Source organism: Simochromis diagramma, unplaced genomic scaffold, assembly GCF_900408965.1.
Source record: "Simochromis diagramma unplaced genomic scaffold, fSimDia1.1 OVJJ01000284.1, whole genome shotgun sequence".
Lineage (NCBI taxonomy): Eukaryota > Metazoa > Chordata > Actinopteri > Cichliformes > Cichlidae > Simochromis > Simochromis diagramma.
The window spans coordinates 3,417,605-3,431,049 of record NW_024386871.1 but is presented as its reverse complement, the minus strand read 5'-3'; the positions used below and the strand labels follow the sequence as shown (position 1 = coordinate 3,431,049).

General features: G+C 41.4%; 1 protein-coding gene across 1 annotated transcript; it reads right to left on the bottom strand.

The window, feature by feature from the left end:
- Positions 1-3,393: 3,393 nt before the first annotated feature.
- fem1c (fem-1 homolog c) lies at positions 3,394-11,621 on the bottom strand. The gene is made up of 6 exons (XM_040031697.1): positions 10,236-11,621; positions 7,127-7,296; positions 6,853-7,041; positions 6,073-6,584; positions 5,572-5,748; positions 3,394-5,404 (listed from the first exon to the last, which is right to left on the bottom strand). The coding sequence occupies exons 1-6, from the start codon at positions 10,777-10,779 to the stop codon at positions 5,140-5,142; spliced, it is 1,857 nt and encodes a 618-aa protein (XP_039887631.1). The 5' UTR covers positions 10,780-11,621; the 3' UTR covers positions 3,394-5,139.
- Between the last annotated feature and the right edge of the window lie 1,824 nt (positions 11,622-13,445).

Genomic DNA, 13,445 nt, shown 5'->3' with positions numbered 1-13,445 from the left:
CTCTGCACCTTAAAGCAAGAGATAGAGAAAAATACATTTGCAAACACTTCAAAGTTAAGCAGTTAATAAGAACGTGTTGGTGGAAATAAGGGCATGTCACTATTTTAACAGAGATATGAAGATATGAACAGTTTTATCCTTTGAATAGGCGTTTTATTATAGTTTAGTGAGAAAGAATGACACAATTTTGAAAGCTGGTAGGGAGCCTGAATTTTAGTAAAAGACAGTTCAGCATGGTAGATTCTCATCATCTTCATTCGTGAGACTTCATGGGCAATCCTCTGACTCAGTACACCCCCTCCCTGCTGAGCTGACAATTCCTTTTCTAGAAACTCTGGCTTTTATCCACACAGCCTTAGTACAAACTTAACATCCTCATATCAGCCTTTCACCTTTTTTTCCCCTGCACCCTTTTTAAAACTCTTCCTTGTTGGACACAGAGCCACTTCTAGTGGGGCTGAGCGACGTAAATACCAGTACTGTGATAAGCCTCGACTTGTTCCGTGCACTTCGACCCAGAAACATCTAAACCGTATATTTCACAGTTACCATCAATGAGGTATGTTAGCGTTCCTGCAGAAGGAAAAGAAGGTTACCTGAGCTTTGCATAACTGAGGCTGGAATGGAAGATGTGCGTAAAACCAAATAGATTTTCCAGCTACAGTTACACCTCACACTAAATAAAAACATGTGTCCACTTTCACCTCATGATACCTTTGCTAATTTTAGAAAGGTAATTCTGGGCGTGGTTGTGAAAATGCAAAACAGCAAAGTTCAATTGCACTTCTCAGGAAGAATGGCGGTAAATACTTCCTCAGAAAATTGATTTAGTTTGTCTCCATTTCTCTTTTCAAGAGGTTTTTTTTTGTGTGGCTATCTGTTACGCAAGAGTGACATGATTTCAGATGGCTACATGCTATAACTACTTATTAAGGAAGGCTGGTTGAAAAATTCCCTGAAGGTTGCGAAATCCATTTTTATAGACCACAAAATGGTTGCAGGTCGTAAAAGAGATTCATACATATCTAACAGACGCACTCAGTCCAGCCTCGGCGGCCTGGCGCACACACACACCTACAGTGATCGTGACTCATTAAGAAAGTCCCACTCTCTGCTTTACAGGAGATCCTGGCAGAGACTCATCACAGAACATTCAGGACGGGTTTCACATTTTGGGGGTGAACGCTGCCGGCTCTACATGTGGAGGAAGCAAGTAATAAATGTGTATTCGTGAAGGTATCTGTCCGTTTGTGTGTGAGGAAGCTGCATCATCTGGCTGTTACATGACAGTTCTTTACATTTCACCCTTTCACTTTGTTAAACTGAAACGGGAGTAGCTATGATCACTCGGGAGATTAAACCAAGGCAGCGCATGTGGTGAATGTGGATTTTGTATCAATTAAGAAATCTAAAGTCATGCTTTTAGCTGAGTGAGGCCTTGAGTTTCTCCCAAATTCACCCATAAACCAAAAGTATAAGAACATCAGTAATTAACTGGCAGGACTGCAGTGTAGTCACCAGATTTTATAAATAAAATCACCGAAGTTCATTTAGCCTGGGTCCAGATTAGGGCTGTGCGATATGACCAAAATCTCATATCCCGATATAAGACATCTATCGTCCCATAACGATATAAATCACAAAATTTTTACATTTTCTGTAAATTCTGTGAATATCGGGCAGCTCGACTTGCATGAAGTGTTTCCAGCTGGGCTTCGTGTACCTGGAGTCCAGTGTTTTAACAGATGCATGAAACGATACATTTTTAGACATAAGTTGTAAAGGCCACTGTTTTCTTTGTATTTATTACACAGCGTGCTGCGGGGAAAAGCCTGTTCTAACGTTTGAGTCTAAGGTTTATTTTTTAGCATCTGACGGCTCTTTTTTGCTTCTCATCCATAAATACTCGGCATAATCTTTCACGTGATTCAGTTTATTTTGAAAAGTCTCAACAGGATCTTGAGCTTTATTGTGAAAGGTTTATGTGGAACATAAACAAGCGGACACCCGATGGTTTTACCGTCATTGTTGCTAATGACAATGCATAAAGACAGGCGCTTGTCCATCCTTAGTGTGGTTATATTAAATATAAGAGAAAGAGAGAACTTTAAGAAATTAATATAGCCACTACAGTGACCATCAAAACGATGAAACAATATTACTGTAAACAGTTTATTTTGCGACACCACGAAACAAACAATAGCATAAAATGAAACGATAGACGTTTTTATATGTTATCCGATATATAGCGTTATATCGAACAGCCCTAGTCTAGATCCATCCACTCGATGTTGTCCAGTGATATCATACCACACTTGAAGTTAATCCATTCATTTGTGTGAAGCCTTTTTTTTTTCTAAAATAAGAAAACCTCTGGCTCCTGGTGAAATGTTGATGTAATCCTGGAGGGTAATGTGCAAAGTAAATGACATTGCCACTAGTGGAGCCATAACACAGCATGGCTGAACACCAATCATATCATCTTGGGTCTTTAAATAATTCATTAGATTTTTCTTGTTGATTCTTGTGGAGCATCAAGGGCCTCGCTGATGTGTTTTTGATGCTTTGAGCCTCACAGAGTTAATATACAACGCAGCACATTGGGTGTTGGATACAGAGACAATACTTGTTACTGGGTCCTAATGACTGTAGTCTAGAGAAGAATAAACACTCCAAGGTTCTCTGCACAGCACTCAGCTGCTGTTTTTAATTGCTTCATGCACAAAGTATTGAACAAGCAAGTCATAAATTAGCTTGTTTTTACTTGGGGGCATTTCTTGGAAGCAACTCACAAACAACATGAGCAACCCCCGTCTGCAGTTTCACATCTCAGGGGTCCTCTTTGCTTCACCCAACTCAAAGATCTGCTCAGTGACTATAGAGCAAAAGCAGTGGGAACACTGACTCAATCAGCTGTTGCCTTTTTGCGCTCTTCCACCATTAGCCACAACATTAAAACCGCAGACAGGTCAAGTAGCATTGCCTTATTAGAATGCAGAGTTCACTTAAGACACATAAAACCCACCTAAACATTGTTGGAGGTCAAGCACAACACGCATTGACAGCAGCCTCTCCCAGGAGGACAATGTGTCAATGCCACAGCGCAAAGAATCTAAACAGAGCCAGGTGCATCAATCCGGCCACCAAACTGCTCAACTCCCAATCCAGTCAGGGATTTATGGGAGACAAGTCTCATCCTGAAAGGATTTTCTCCAGCTTTCCTAATCCAGAAACCACATGACACCCCCAGAGCTCCCTTGTGCCTGACCCAGTAAGTCACAATAGGGGTCTCACACTGTGTTAGGCAGCTGGTTTTAATGTTGTGGCTGACTGGTGTATAGCTATTAAAACAAAGAGAGAAACACCAGGAAATAAAGACATTTGGACAAAACGACAAGTGCAACATGGGTTTATTGTCAAACTGGTTATTAAGACATGAACTCAATTAATGCCATATCAAATCTTAAACTCCGCTGTAGTAAAGTGCAGATTCACATCAAGTTGCCCTGGGTGTCCTCAATACATTTGCTATGTCTGCTTTTTTTTCTTTTTAAACTGTAATATGAAATCCTAAGAATTATGAAAAGCCCTTTTTTAAAATTTCCAACCCACACATCTAAAGCTAATGTGCAAACGAGATAATTCACAAAGCTTTCCTATTCTGTATGTAGAGGCATCCTCCCACTCGTGTCTTCAACTCCTCACACAGCTGGATGACAGCTGTATAAGACAAACAGATCTACCCTTGCTCTGCTCTAGTTTGGAGTGTAGGTGTTGTCATGAAAGGTCTTCTGCAGTGATTGGTTGGTTGATATGTTGCTGCACGTGAACAGTGGGACGATGTTTACACAAACATTTTTTGGGGGGGGATAAAAATTATTAAAGAACGACAGTATTTAAAGGTCGGCCATGTATGAATGTTAAAGAGGTCACTTCTGTGTACGAGCCTGCACTCGCCAGCGGTTGTGAACTGTTAGTTTGGCCGCTGTGGTTTCTACTGGCAGTCACGTGCATTGTGGAATCTCCATGAGCGCCACTTCACCAAAATTCCCGTTGTCAACAATTTGTGTAAAGTCAAACAAAAAACAAAAGCAAAAAACCCACTCTGCTTACAAGGAACGCACCGTGGGGGGCACTCGCATTTCTTTCACACACGCACTCACGCAAAAAAACAAAACACAATCGCTCAAATTCATTCACTCGTCTTACAACAATCAGTACAATGTTTTTTTGCACCCCTCTCCCCCTCCTTTTTGAGTGAAGTAGGTGGATACTGAAGAAAACGGCAGCAATGAGGTAAACACAAAAACTCATGAGAGATATTGCACAGACAAGTGCCGGCACAGAATACAACAGTCTCTCTTTCCAACAGCCTAGCCTGTGCATAGAAAGAATAAAGCACTTATGGTGTTTGCACGCATTAAACCCTTCTTGTAAAGCTTTGTTGTACACTTAAGTGGGAACGACAAATGAGTCTCGAATCCACAGCACTTGGCAGATGTCCAGATTTGCATGACCAAAAACTAGGTGTATTTGTAAAAGTACAAAAAAACTAAAACTAAAACAAACAAAAAAAAAAAAAAAATCTAATGACTGAGGAAGGGTCCATGACTGTTGGCAAACCAAAAATATTTTTTAAAAATAATAATAACAACCTGAACTCCCAGTATATGTAGAAATGCCTTGAGACTGAGAAGACGTGAGCAGGCAATGTTGAGACTGGGTTGCAGCCAGCATGGAGAAAAATCTCTCAAGTTTCATTTAATAAATAGAAATCGAGGAATATGCAAAAAAAAAAAAAAAAAATCTCAAGCAAAAATACATAAACCCCTTTGCTCAGTTCATCCAGAGATGCAGCTGTGTTTGTCAATGTTGCAATCCACTCCTGATGCATCCCCCAAAAATTGGGCCAGTTAATCCAAATCATTTTAAGTCCATCCTGGTTAGTTGAGGACTTTTTGTGTGCACTTAATTCTTCCAACAAGTCCATACTCTCCATGTAGTTTGAATTTGCAAACCTAACCCACATAATTGTCTCTGTTTTTCAAGCACCCTGTGGGTGAGGCGTTGAGATTATGTTGCTCCTTTTCACACTTTTCCCCGTGCACCCATCCATTCTTCTCCACTCCTTCACAATCATTATCTGTGGAGCAAGACGAAGGCCTCCAGTTTCTCTGGGATGTTTCCCCGGTAGTCGAGGCCGTGCTTGATGATAGCCCTGGCGGCTAGGCACTGCAGAGTGGTGTGGTTAATGGGCTGGATGACATTCCTGGCCAGCTCCTTCTCATCCAGGAGGTCGCAGGCCGTTTGCTGGAAGGCGTTGGTGCTGTCGAAGTGAGTCCCGCAGGAAATGAGCAGGTTCATGATGTCAGGGTGACCGTTGGATGCCGCTATGTGGAGGGGGCTGGTGGATACAAAGATAATAGATCTGTAAGAGGATTATCCTGTACAACATACAAGCACACATGTCTTCTTATCCACTTTCTGCCATTTTCCCCCTGAACAAATCTAGGTGAAAACTAAAAGCTGGAGAGTGTGGGTGAAACAGAAGCACGATATTTAAAAACAGACCTGTTGTCATCGTCATCTCGACTGTTGACATCTGCCCCACACTCAAGTAGGATTGAAGCGACCGTGAGGGAAGGGAACTTGCAGACGGGATAACGGCCCACGCAGGTAGTGTTGCGGTCGACTGCCAAGTGCAGCGGGCTGAAGCCATTCTTACCACATGGGTGGAGCTTCAGGAATCTAGAGATGCAACAGTGTCAGAATGAAAGGCAAAGAATTATGAATATGAACAATAAGTTTGATTAAACTAATGTTTTTTTAAATCAACATTACTGACAGAATTGCAAAAAGCCTGTGGCAAAGGTCAATTAACATCCTGCCTGTTTGCTAAAAAAAAATAAAAAATAAAACAAAAAATAAAGGTTGTATATGTGACTGAAAGGAACATTAACAAAAATCACTGTCACAGGAAACTTTTAGACCCTTCCAACTGCCATATTGTGTACACAGAGACATGTGTGACCTTTATAAACAACACTGAGGAGATTTTCAATAGGAACACACCTATAGATGGTCTCCTTCTTGAAATGGTCCTGCTCTGCAGTACATGGCACCTTCTCTAAAAGACAAATGAGGTGGAGAATAATTGAGAGGGCCTTGCTGAGCTGAGCAGGGTCAGGAGGCATTGGTCCACTTTGTTTAATGGCTCGTTCAATCTCCATCACACTCTTGGACAGTATCCCCATCAAGTCCTCAAACGACACCGATGTCCCCAAGAGCCCCTTGGCCCTGTCCTGCAGCATGAAGGAGAAGAGCTCAGCGAATGACAGCAGGCTGGAGGAAGTCATGGGACTGAGGGGGTCCAGGTTGCTTTGTTGCATGTCCAGCGCGTACTTCCACAGATTTATGCAGCGTTCGAAGTTTCCAGAGTCAGCATAGACGGCACCACGGTAACGGATGTAGTAGGAAGTGTCTGGGTGTTGTGGACCGAGGATTCGCTCTCGGATGAGCAGAGCCTGCATGCGCATCTCATCTGGGTCAGAAATAAGTCCATCCAGCTCTTCTGCGTTTGTTACCTAGAAAGCAGATTAAAAAGTAGCAGAGTGACTTGTGACTTCAGTACCAAGGATTTAATCTATATAACTAATTAACAAAGTTTTAGGCTACATCTCCAATACTAAAGACCAGAGTGTAACATTAAAGGTTTTCCCCAGAAAAATAAAAACATTTACTTTTTACATTTTGATGTCAAAAATGTGACATCATGTGAAAAGAAAACCTATTTCAAGAGCTTTAAACACATTGCAAGCCCACTTTAAGGTGGTGCTGGGTAAATGCACTCACCTCTCTAGCATAATCGTATGCCATGATCAGCTGCTTGGGTTCCGGCTTCTGGATGATGTTGTTACTGTCCATGTACCTCAGATCCATGGCTCTTTTCCAGTATTTTAAAGCTCCAAGCAGATCTCTTTTTTTGTCTACAAACGTAGCTCCCAAGAGCTCCAGGGCATCAATGCGCTCTGTGTGCCTCGTCTGCAGAGACAAAATATGTGATTTATGTGATCCTCACACAACTCTACACAAACAAACTTTAACTGTAGGCGACAGGAAGCCTGACCTGCTGATGCGTAGTCAGGTAGTCTACAATATTAGTATGGCCTGTAACACTGGCAGAAAGTAAGGGTGTCATGCCGTAGCCATCCTGCTCCATGGTTGCGCCATACTGCAGCAACATCCGCATGATCTCCAGGCTGCCTGACTCCGCACAGTCGTGAAGCGCCGTGTTGCCTGTGAACAAAGAAGACACATGTTGTGCAGTGAGTTAAACATAATAAGACCTACATTAGCTCACAGAAGACTAGCAGGAATTCAGTTTGCAAATCCATGACTACTACATCCATCCTATTACTTTGATATAGACTTAAGGAATTTCTCTCTCCATGTTACCATAAGCTGGTAATTTAAAAAAAAAAATATTTAAAAGGCTCAATGACTGATGCTAAAGTTCTTATGGATGCTACCACTTTACATTTATGTATTCCATAAGATGTGTCATATTCACTTTTTTAGCGGTTTCATCAGTTTTAGAACAGAAAAAGAGAATCAACTTCTACAAAGGATTTGAGCAAACAGACACACATCACATGAAGTATTTTTCAGCACAACACGGACAAAGAAAAACAACAACAACAAACAAACATGCAACACAATAAAAAACAAACAAAAAAACAAAAAAACAAATAAGCAGTTCAAAAGACAAAGACAAATATGAATGTCTAACAAGGAAGAGCACAAAATGCATTCCTTAAAAGTTTAATCCATTTAATTTAGTTTTCTTTTAATTGATAATGTTGCATTCCAGGGATACCAGAGATCTAGTTTAATCCAGTTTAGCAACAAAAATAAAACATCTCTCCACCTTGGGGGTTTCCCAGGAATTTACCAAACTCAAAACAAGGAAGTACTCCCAATCACACTTCTGTTTAACTCCATTCACTACTGAGACTAAATACAACTATTAAGAGTCAATAAGAAGAAGACAATTAGTCACCAAGCTTCGAGTACCGTGGTGTTATTGTGGTGCTGAATTTCAGAGAAGCTGTTCTGATAACAGTTTCTTACGACTGCAAACTTACAGAGTGAAAATGCCTGAAGCGCGCTTAAATTAGCATATCAGACCACCGTATGGACCTATGTGGTTCACCATTAAGGAAAACACAGGGCCAGACATTTGTACAACAGAAAAGTCTGAGAAACTCCACTGGTTCTTTGGACTGCAGGACGTAAGGGTGAGTCAAGGGCAGATAACTTCCATCATGAATTGTAAGAATATTTAGGGATGACCACAAACTTCCAACGCCACATTCCTCAGATAAAAGGGAGAAATTGCACTTAGTCAGGTGAGCTAAGCTATTGTTAAAAAGAAAAAGGGAGAACCTATTACAAACAATTACAGTGAAAAATGAAGTTCCACCAGCAGTGTTTTCAGTCTTGACTTGTTTGCCTTCGTTGGAGGGTATGTCACATTGTCAGTGAAACCGTGCAAGAGTCACACAGTGGTATTGTAGCCAAGAAAAAACAAAACAAAACAATAAAACAAACCCACAATTTGAAAGTACAAAAAATAACATTCAAGATCACTCATGGAGCAGAAGCAGGACCATTTCCACCACTGCTACATTTACTCAAGTCTGGCATGTTAAAAGTAGGTCACTCAGTCCTGAAAAATCAGGTTCAGTTTTCCCCAAAGAGGAAGGGATCTACAGACACACACACACACACACACACACACACACACACACACACACACACACACACACACACACACACACACACACACACACACACGTGCTTACTGAACTTTGAGTCCCATAAAGATAAGTAAATCCCTTTGAGGAAATTCAACACATGCCATGACTGGGAATTATAAACACTTCAAGCTCACCCCCCTCTTTTTTTTTTTTCTGGTTAACAGTGTGTTTGTTTTTCTTTCTGCTCTCTTAGGCTACTCCACACTCAGTCAGATGAGACCAAACAGGGTTAGTTTGGGATCAACCAGCAGTTATATTCTTTGGTTTCTGCAAACATAACAATTCTGGACAGAAAACTGCAGCAGCGCTACAGTTTTCCCCCTCAGTTAAATATGTATAAGCAAAACTGGGTAAACAACAAGAAAGCCATGTTTATACTAAAAAAATGGTTTAAACTGACTTTTGATTATATAATCAGTGTTTTAATGTGGTTTGGATAAATAACACTGATTGGAAAAACTGGGGAAAAACCTCAAGAAATCATTTAAGATTTGTTTGTCTGCATTAATCGATTCAAGATGACACCTCACCAAACAGGTTATTTACTGAAAGTCTTTCATGAACTGAAAAGTGATGACTTTTCTGAGAAGGAAGTGAGCAGGGCACAACTTCTGAAGCAGTCTAGTCATCTGTGATTATTTTGTCAGGACTGTTTTTCTCCTCTAACTTGCTCACTTTCCTGCCTAAACATAAGCTTTATTGTTTTTGAAAAGTTTCCAGTCATATCTAATAATAGAGATTTACCCTCTTATGTCAATACAGCTGTTTTGTGAAAAGCAGTGTAGAGAGGGTGGTTTGTGCTAGTCACAGGAAATTAAGTATAAGCTTCAACTATATAGTTCTGATCACACAAGAGCTAAAAGTAGGGACTTTAATGTGCCAATCTAGGTAGGTATCCAAATGTCTGTGGTTGTAATTCACTGTAAAACCGTGAATTCAAGCCTACCAAAGCAGCCGTTTCCATAGAAAGAGAAAATAATGGACATCCTGAGCAGTTAAGTGCTTTTATTTTTAACCACACGTATAAAAGACAATGATCTTAAAGACAAATTCTTATTGTTCCTGTATTTAGAAAACACCATCCAAAGTATGAGCTTCCAGACACACCCTGACACACACGCACGCACGCATCCAGGCTGACGTAGCTAGCTTGCAACTTTCCACTGTGAAACCAGAAGTTCATGATTTGCTGTTGAGTCATTTCATACAGGGAAAAAAAGCAATTGCAAATTAGTTAATTTTGTCATCCCATAACAAACCCTATATTTGGATGCATGCGTGTCACGTGCATTTTGCCCATTTGTTGCTTGATTTTCTCAAACTATCTGCTATCGGCTCAAAAAAAAGGAAAAAGAAAATACGGCTTATCATCCATGTAGTCAACATTTTACTGTGGAAAGCTTTTTACAGACTCACCTTTGATGCTTTTCCTGTTGACATCTGCCCCTTTCTCCAGCAGGTACTGCGCTATCTCCTTGTGCCCCTTGTAGCATGAAATCATGAGACAAGTATGGCCGTGTCTGTTGGCTACTTCCAGGTCAGCATTGTGCTCCACCAGGTATTTCACAATATCCAGGTGGCCGTCAAAGCAGGCCGCCCTCAGGGGCGTTGAGTTGGTCAGCGTTGTGCTGTTGACAGAAGCTCCGTGACCCAGCAGGGACTGGACTACCTTCAGATGTCCCGCTGCCGAGGCAGCCCAGAGAGGGGGCGCCCCCTCGATAGTCTCCCCGTCAAAGTTCACCGATCCACCGACCTCGACAGGAGCACTGCAGCACTCCAGCAGATACTCCACCAGGTCCAAGTGGCCGTACCGGGCAGCCATCAGGAGCGGGGTGGCCCCGTTTGTCTTCTCGCCCATTAACTTGGTCACCTCGTGCCCATCTTTGTTCTCCAGCAGCTTCTGAAGCAGCCGGAGCTTACCATCTCTGGCTGCGTTAAACACCGCGGTCTTTAAATCCATCCCCGAGACTTAAATTCACGGTTTAATAGTAGTTTAAAAAAATGGCAGCGCTGTCTGTCAAACAATGGGGTCGACGACCCGTGGATGTGTAAGGTCGCTGTGGACAGGTGAAGCTTGGCAGCCTTTGTTTATAACAAGCTCCGACTTTCTAGCTAACTGTTAAACCAATGCGCTACCTTTTCTTGTTGTTGTTGGGGATTAAAATCCGCAAATAGTTCGTGACTTTCTAAATCTCCAGCTTTAAAAAGTTGACACCACTTAAATCTTAATCTATATTACTAACTCAGACGTTTTTAGCCCAGTTAGCAAAAGTGGCTAGTCAACTTCCTCGATCCGTTTAGCTAACCGACTAGCTCCGCTTAGCCGAACCACTCTTCACCGCTGCTCATCCACTGACATGTCCGCTCCACTCGAGAAGCCCTTCTTCCTTAGATCTGTCCCCTTCGCTGGTCATTGTTACCCAGCATAACGTTACTCCTCAGTGGGTTATTTATATTTGCTTTCCAAGGGCCGAAGTGTAGAAATCCACCCCCACCCGTTTACGCTGCTGCTGCTTATGCTAGCTTAGCCAGGAAAAACGACGTTCAGTCAAACAAGCGAGGGGATATCCCCCACTAACCCTGCCGCGTCTCTCCCTCACAGACACACCTCGTCCCCTTCCAAAAACCAACAGGCGTTACCACAAAAACGGCAGGTTACCAGTCGTCCACACAGCCGCTCAACAAGCTGGCAGGTCCACCAAAGGAAAAGAAGGTAAACAGGGGAGGCTAACTAACCACCCACGGCTCAACCGGATGATCACGACTCGGTTTGTGTCAAATCACAAACCCGACGCAGTCTTTTTTTTTTTTCTCCAGTGGAGCACATGATTGACAGGTGGACAGCCAATCAGAGAGCTGGAAGCCCTGTTACGCAGACAACAACAAAGAGTTAAAAGAGTCTGTTTTTCAAGCACCAATGAATTTTCTTACTACCATAGAAAGAGAAACAGAGGCACGGGAAAGACTCAAATACTGCACTGATAGCTGAGGAAGACACACGGTAATGCACATCCTCAGCTGCTTCCAGAGGCAGTTTGAAATTAAAGAGACAGCATGAAAAATGATTAAAATTATATTAATGACTATACTTATTTATTTATGTATAAAGTTATCCATTCAGTCTGATCTTTTATTTTTCCTTTAACTTATTTGTTAGGGTTAGATCAACTATTGCAATAAAAACGCGGGACTCACAGTCATTTGGAGATTCCAGTCCCACTAACATCTGCATCAATACCCTGTAATACATTAATCATATATTGTATGCTTTATTTATTTAGTTTGCAAATTATTGTTTTTTGTTAATAACTGTAATATGCTTGGTCAGGACAGTGAGACAGGTTGATGAGGCCAGACAGGATTCTTTGTTGACACTGATGTTTGCAGATGGCATTGTGATCTGTAGAGAGAGTAGAAAACAGGTGAAAGAGAGGCTGGAGAGGTGGGAGTTATCACCTTTTTTCAAGCATTTGTCTTAGGTGAATGTAACTGACATGTATAGATAAACCACAAGGCATATAAATATACAATCATACTGAAAGTAAAGTTAAGTCACGTTTTCCTATATGGATATATATTTAATAGAATAAAATCTTGTATAACAATTTTTCACCATAAACTTAATGGGGATAGGTGTCTGATGAGTGTAGTAGCATATAGTTATTTTTGTACACATACCAAGGTCTTGTAATCATATGTAGATGTATGCATACATTTTACTTGTATATAAACAGAGAACGAGTCCCATATTGATCTTCTAGTTATATAAATAGCATCTACCACCTTTTTATTTCAACTTTTCTCACTTTGATTATGTACATCAGTTTGCCAACAGTACAAATGCACCAAATAATACTATAACTTGGGATATAGTTATAGTTTATAATAACAGAACCCAGAAAACATATCAAGTGTTCAAGCTGTGTTTACCCCTGCACAGCATCCACTCTTCTTTGACAATCTGTAAATATCTGTGAACTTATGAGACCAGGTGTTGGACTTCTGGGAAATGACCTCTGTAAAAGTCCCATTCATGTCTGATTCTAGATGCTCAACAGTTCTGGGTGGGTCTGCTTTTTCATATTTATTCATTTAGCTGCAAAATGTTTTCAGTTGGAAAAAGGTCTGGATTGCATGCTTGGCAGTTCAGCACCTGGACTTTTCTACTATGATGCCACTCTGTTTTAATAGCGGCATTATATGATTTAGTCTCGTCTTACTGAAATATGCTAGACCTTCCCTGAAAGTGATGTGCAGGATCCATCCATCCATCCATCTTCTATTGCTTAGCCAGGTCTGGGCCATGCGGACAGCAGTTTCGGCAGAGATGCCAAGACCTCCCCTCCCCAGCCACTTACTCCAGCTCATCCGAGGGAACACAGGGGCGCTCTCAGACCAGCCAAGAGACATCATCTCTCCAGCGTGTCCTGAGTCTACCACGGGTCCTCATCTAGGGCTTTTCCACATTCTACTGTGAATAAAATGCAGGTTTATGAGTTTTTCTACACAACATTCTACACACTTCCTAAAGATCGAGCTGTGTGTAAATTTATTTTTTAAATGAGAAAAATAATTAAATAAAGAATAAGACTGCATGTGACAAAGGAAATAAACTGAGTCTTGACA

What these genes read in the sequence shown, in the direction of transcription:
- fem1c (XM_040031697.1), bottom strand. Translation starts at nt 10,779, where the DNA reads ATGGATTTAAAGACCGCGGTGTTTAACGCAGCCAGAGATGGTAAGCTC. An exon ending in ACCTGACTACGCATCAGCAG is followed by an intron (nt 7,042 to 7,126) that starts GTCAGGCTTCCT and finishes TTGTCTCTGCAG; the next exon opens with ACGAGGCACACAGAGCGCAT. An exon ending in CATACGATTATGCTAGAGAG is followed by an intron (nt 6,585 to 6,852) that starts GTGAGTGCATTT and finishes TCTGCTTTCTAG; the next exon opens with GTAACAAACGCAGAAGAGCT.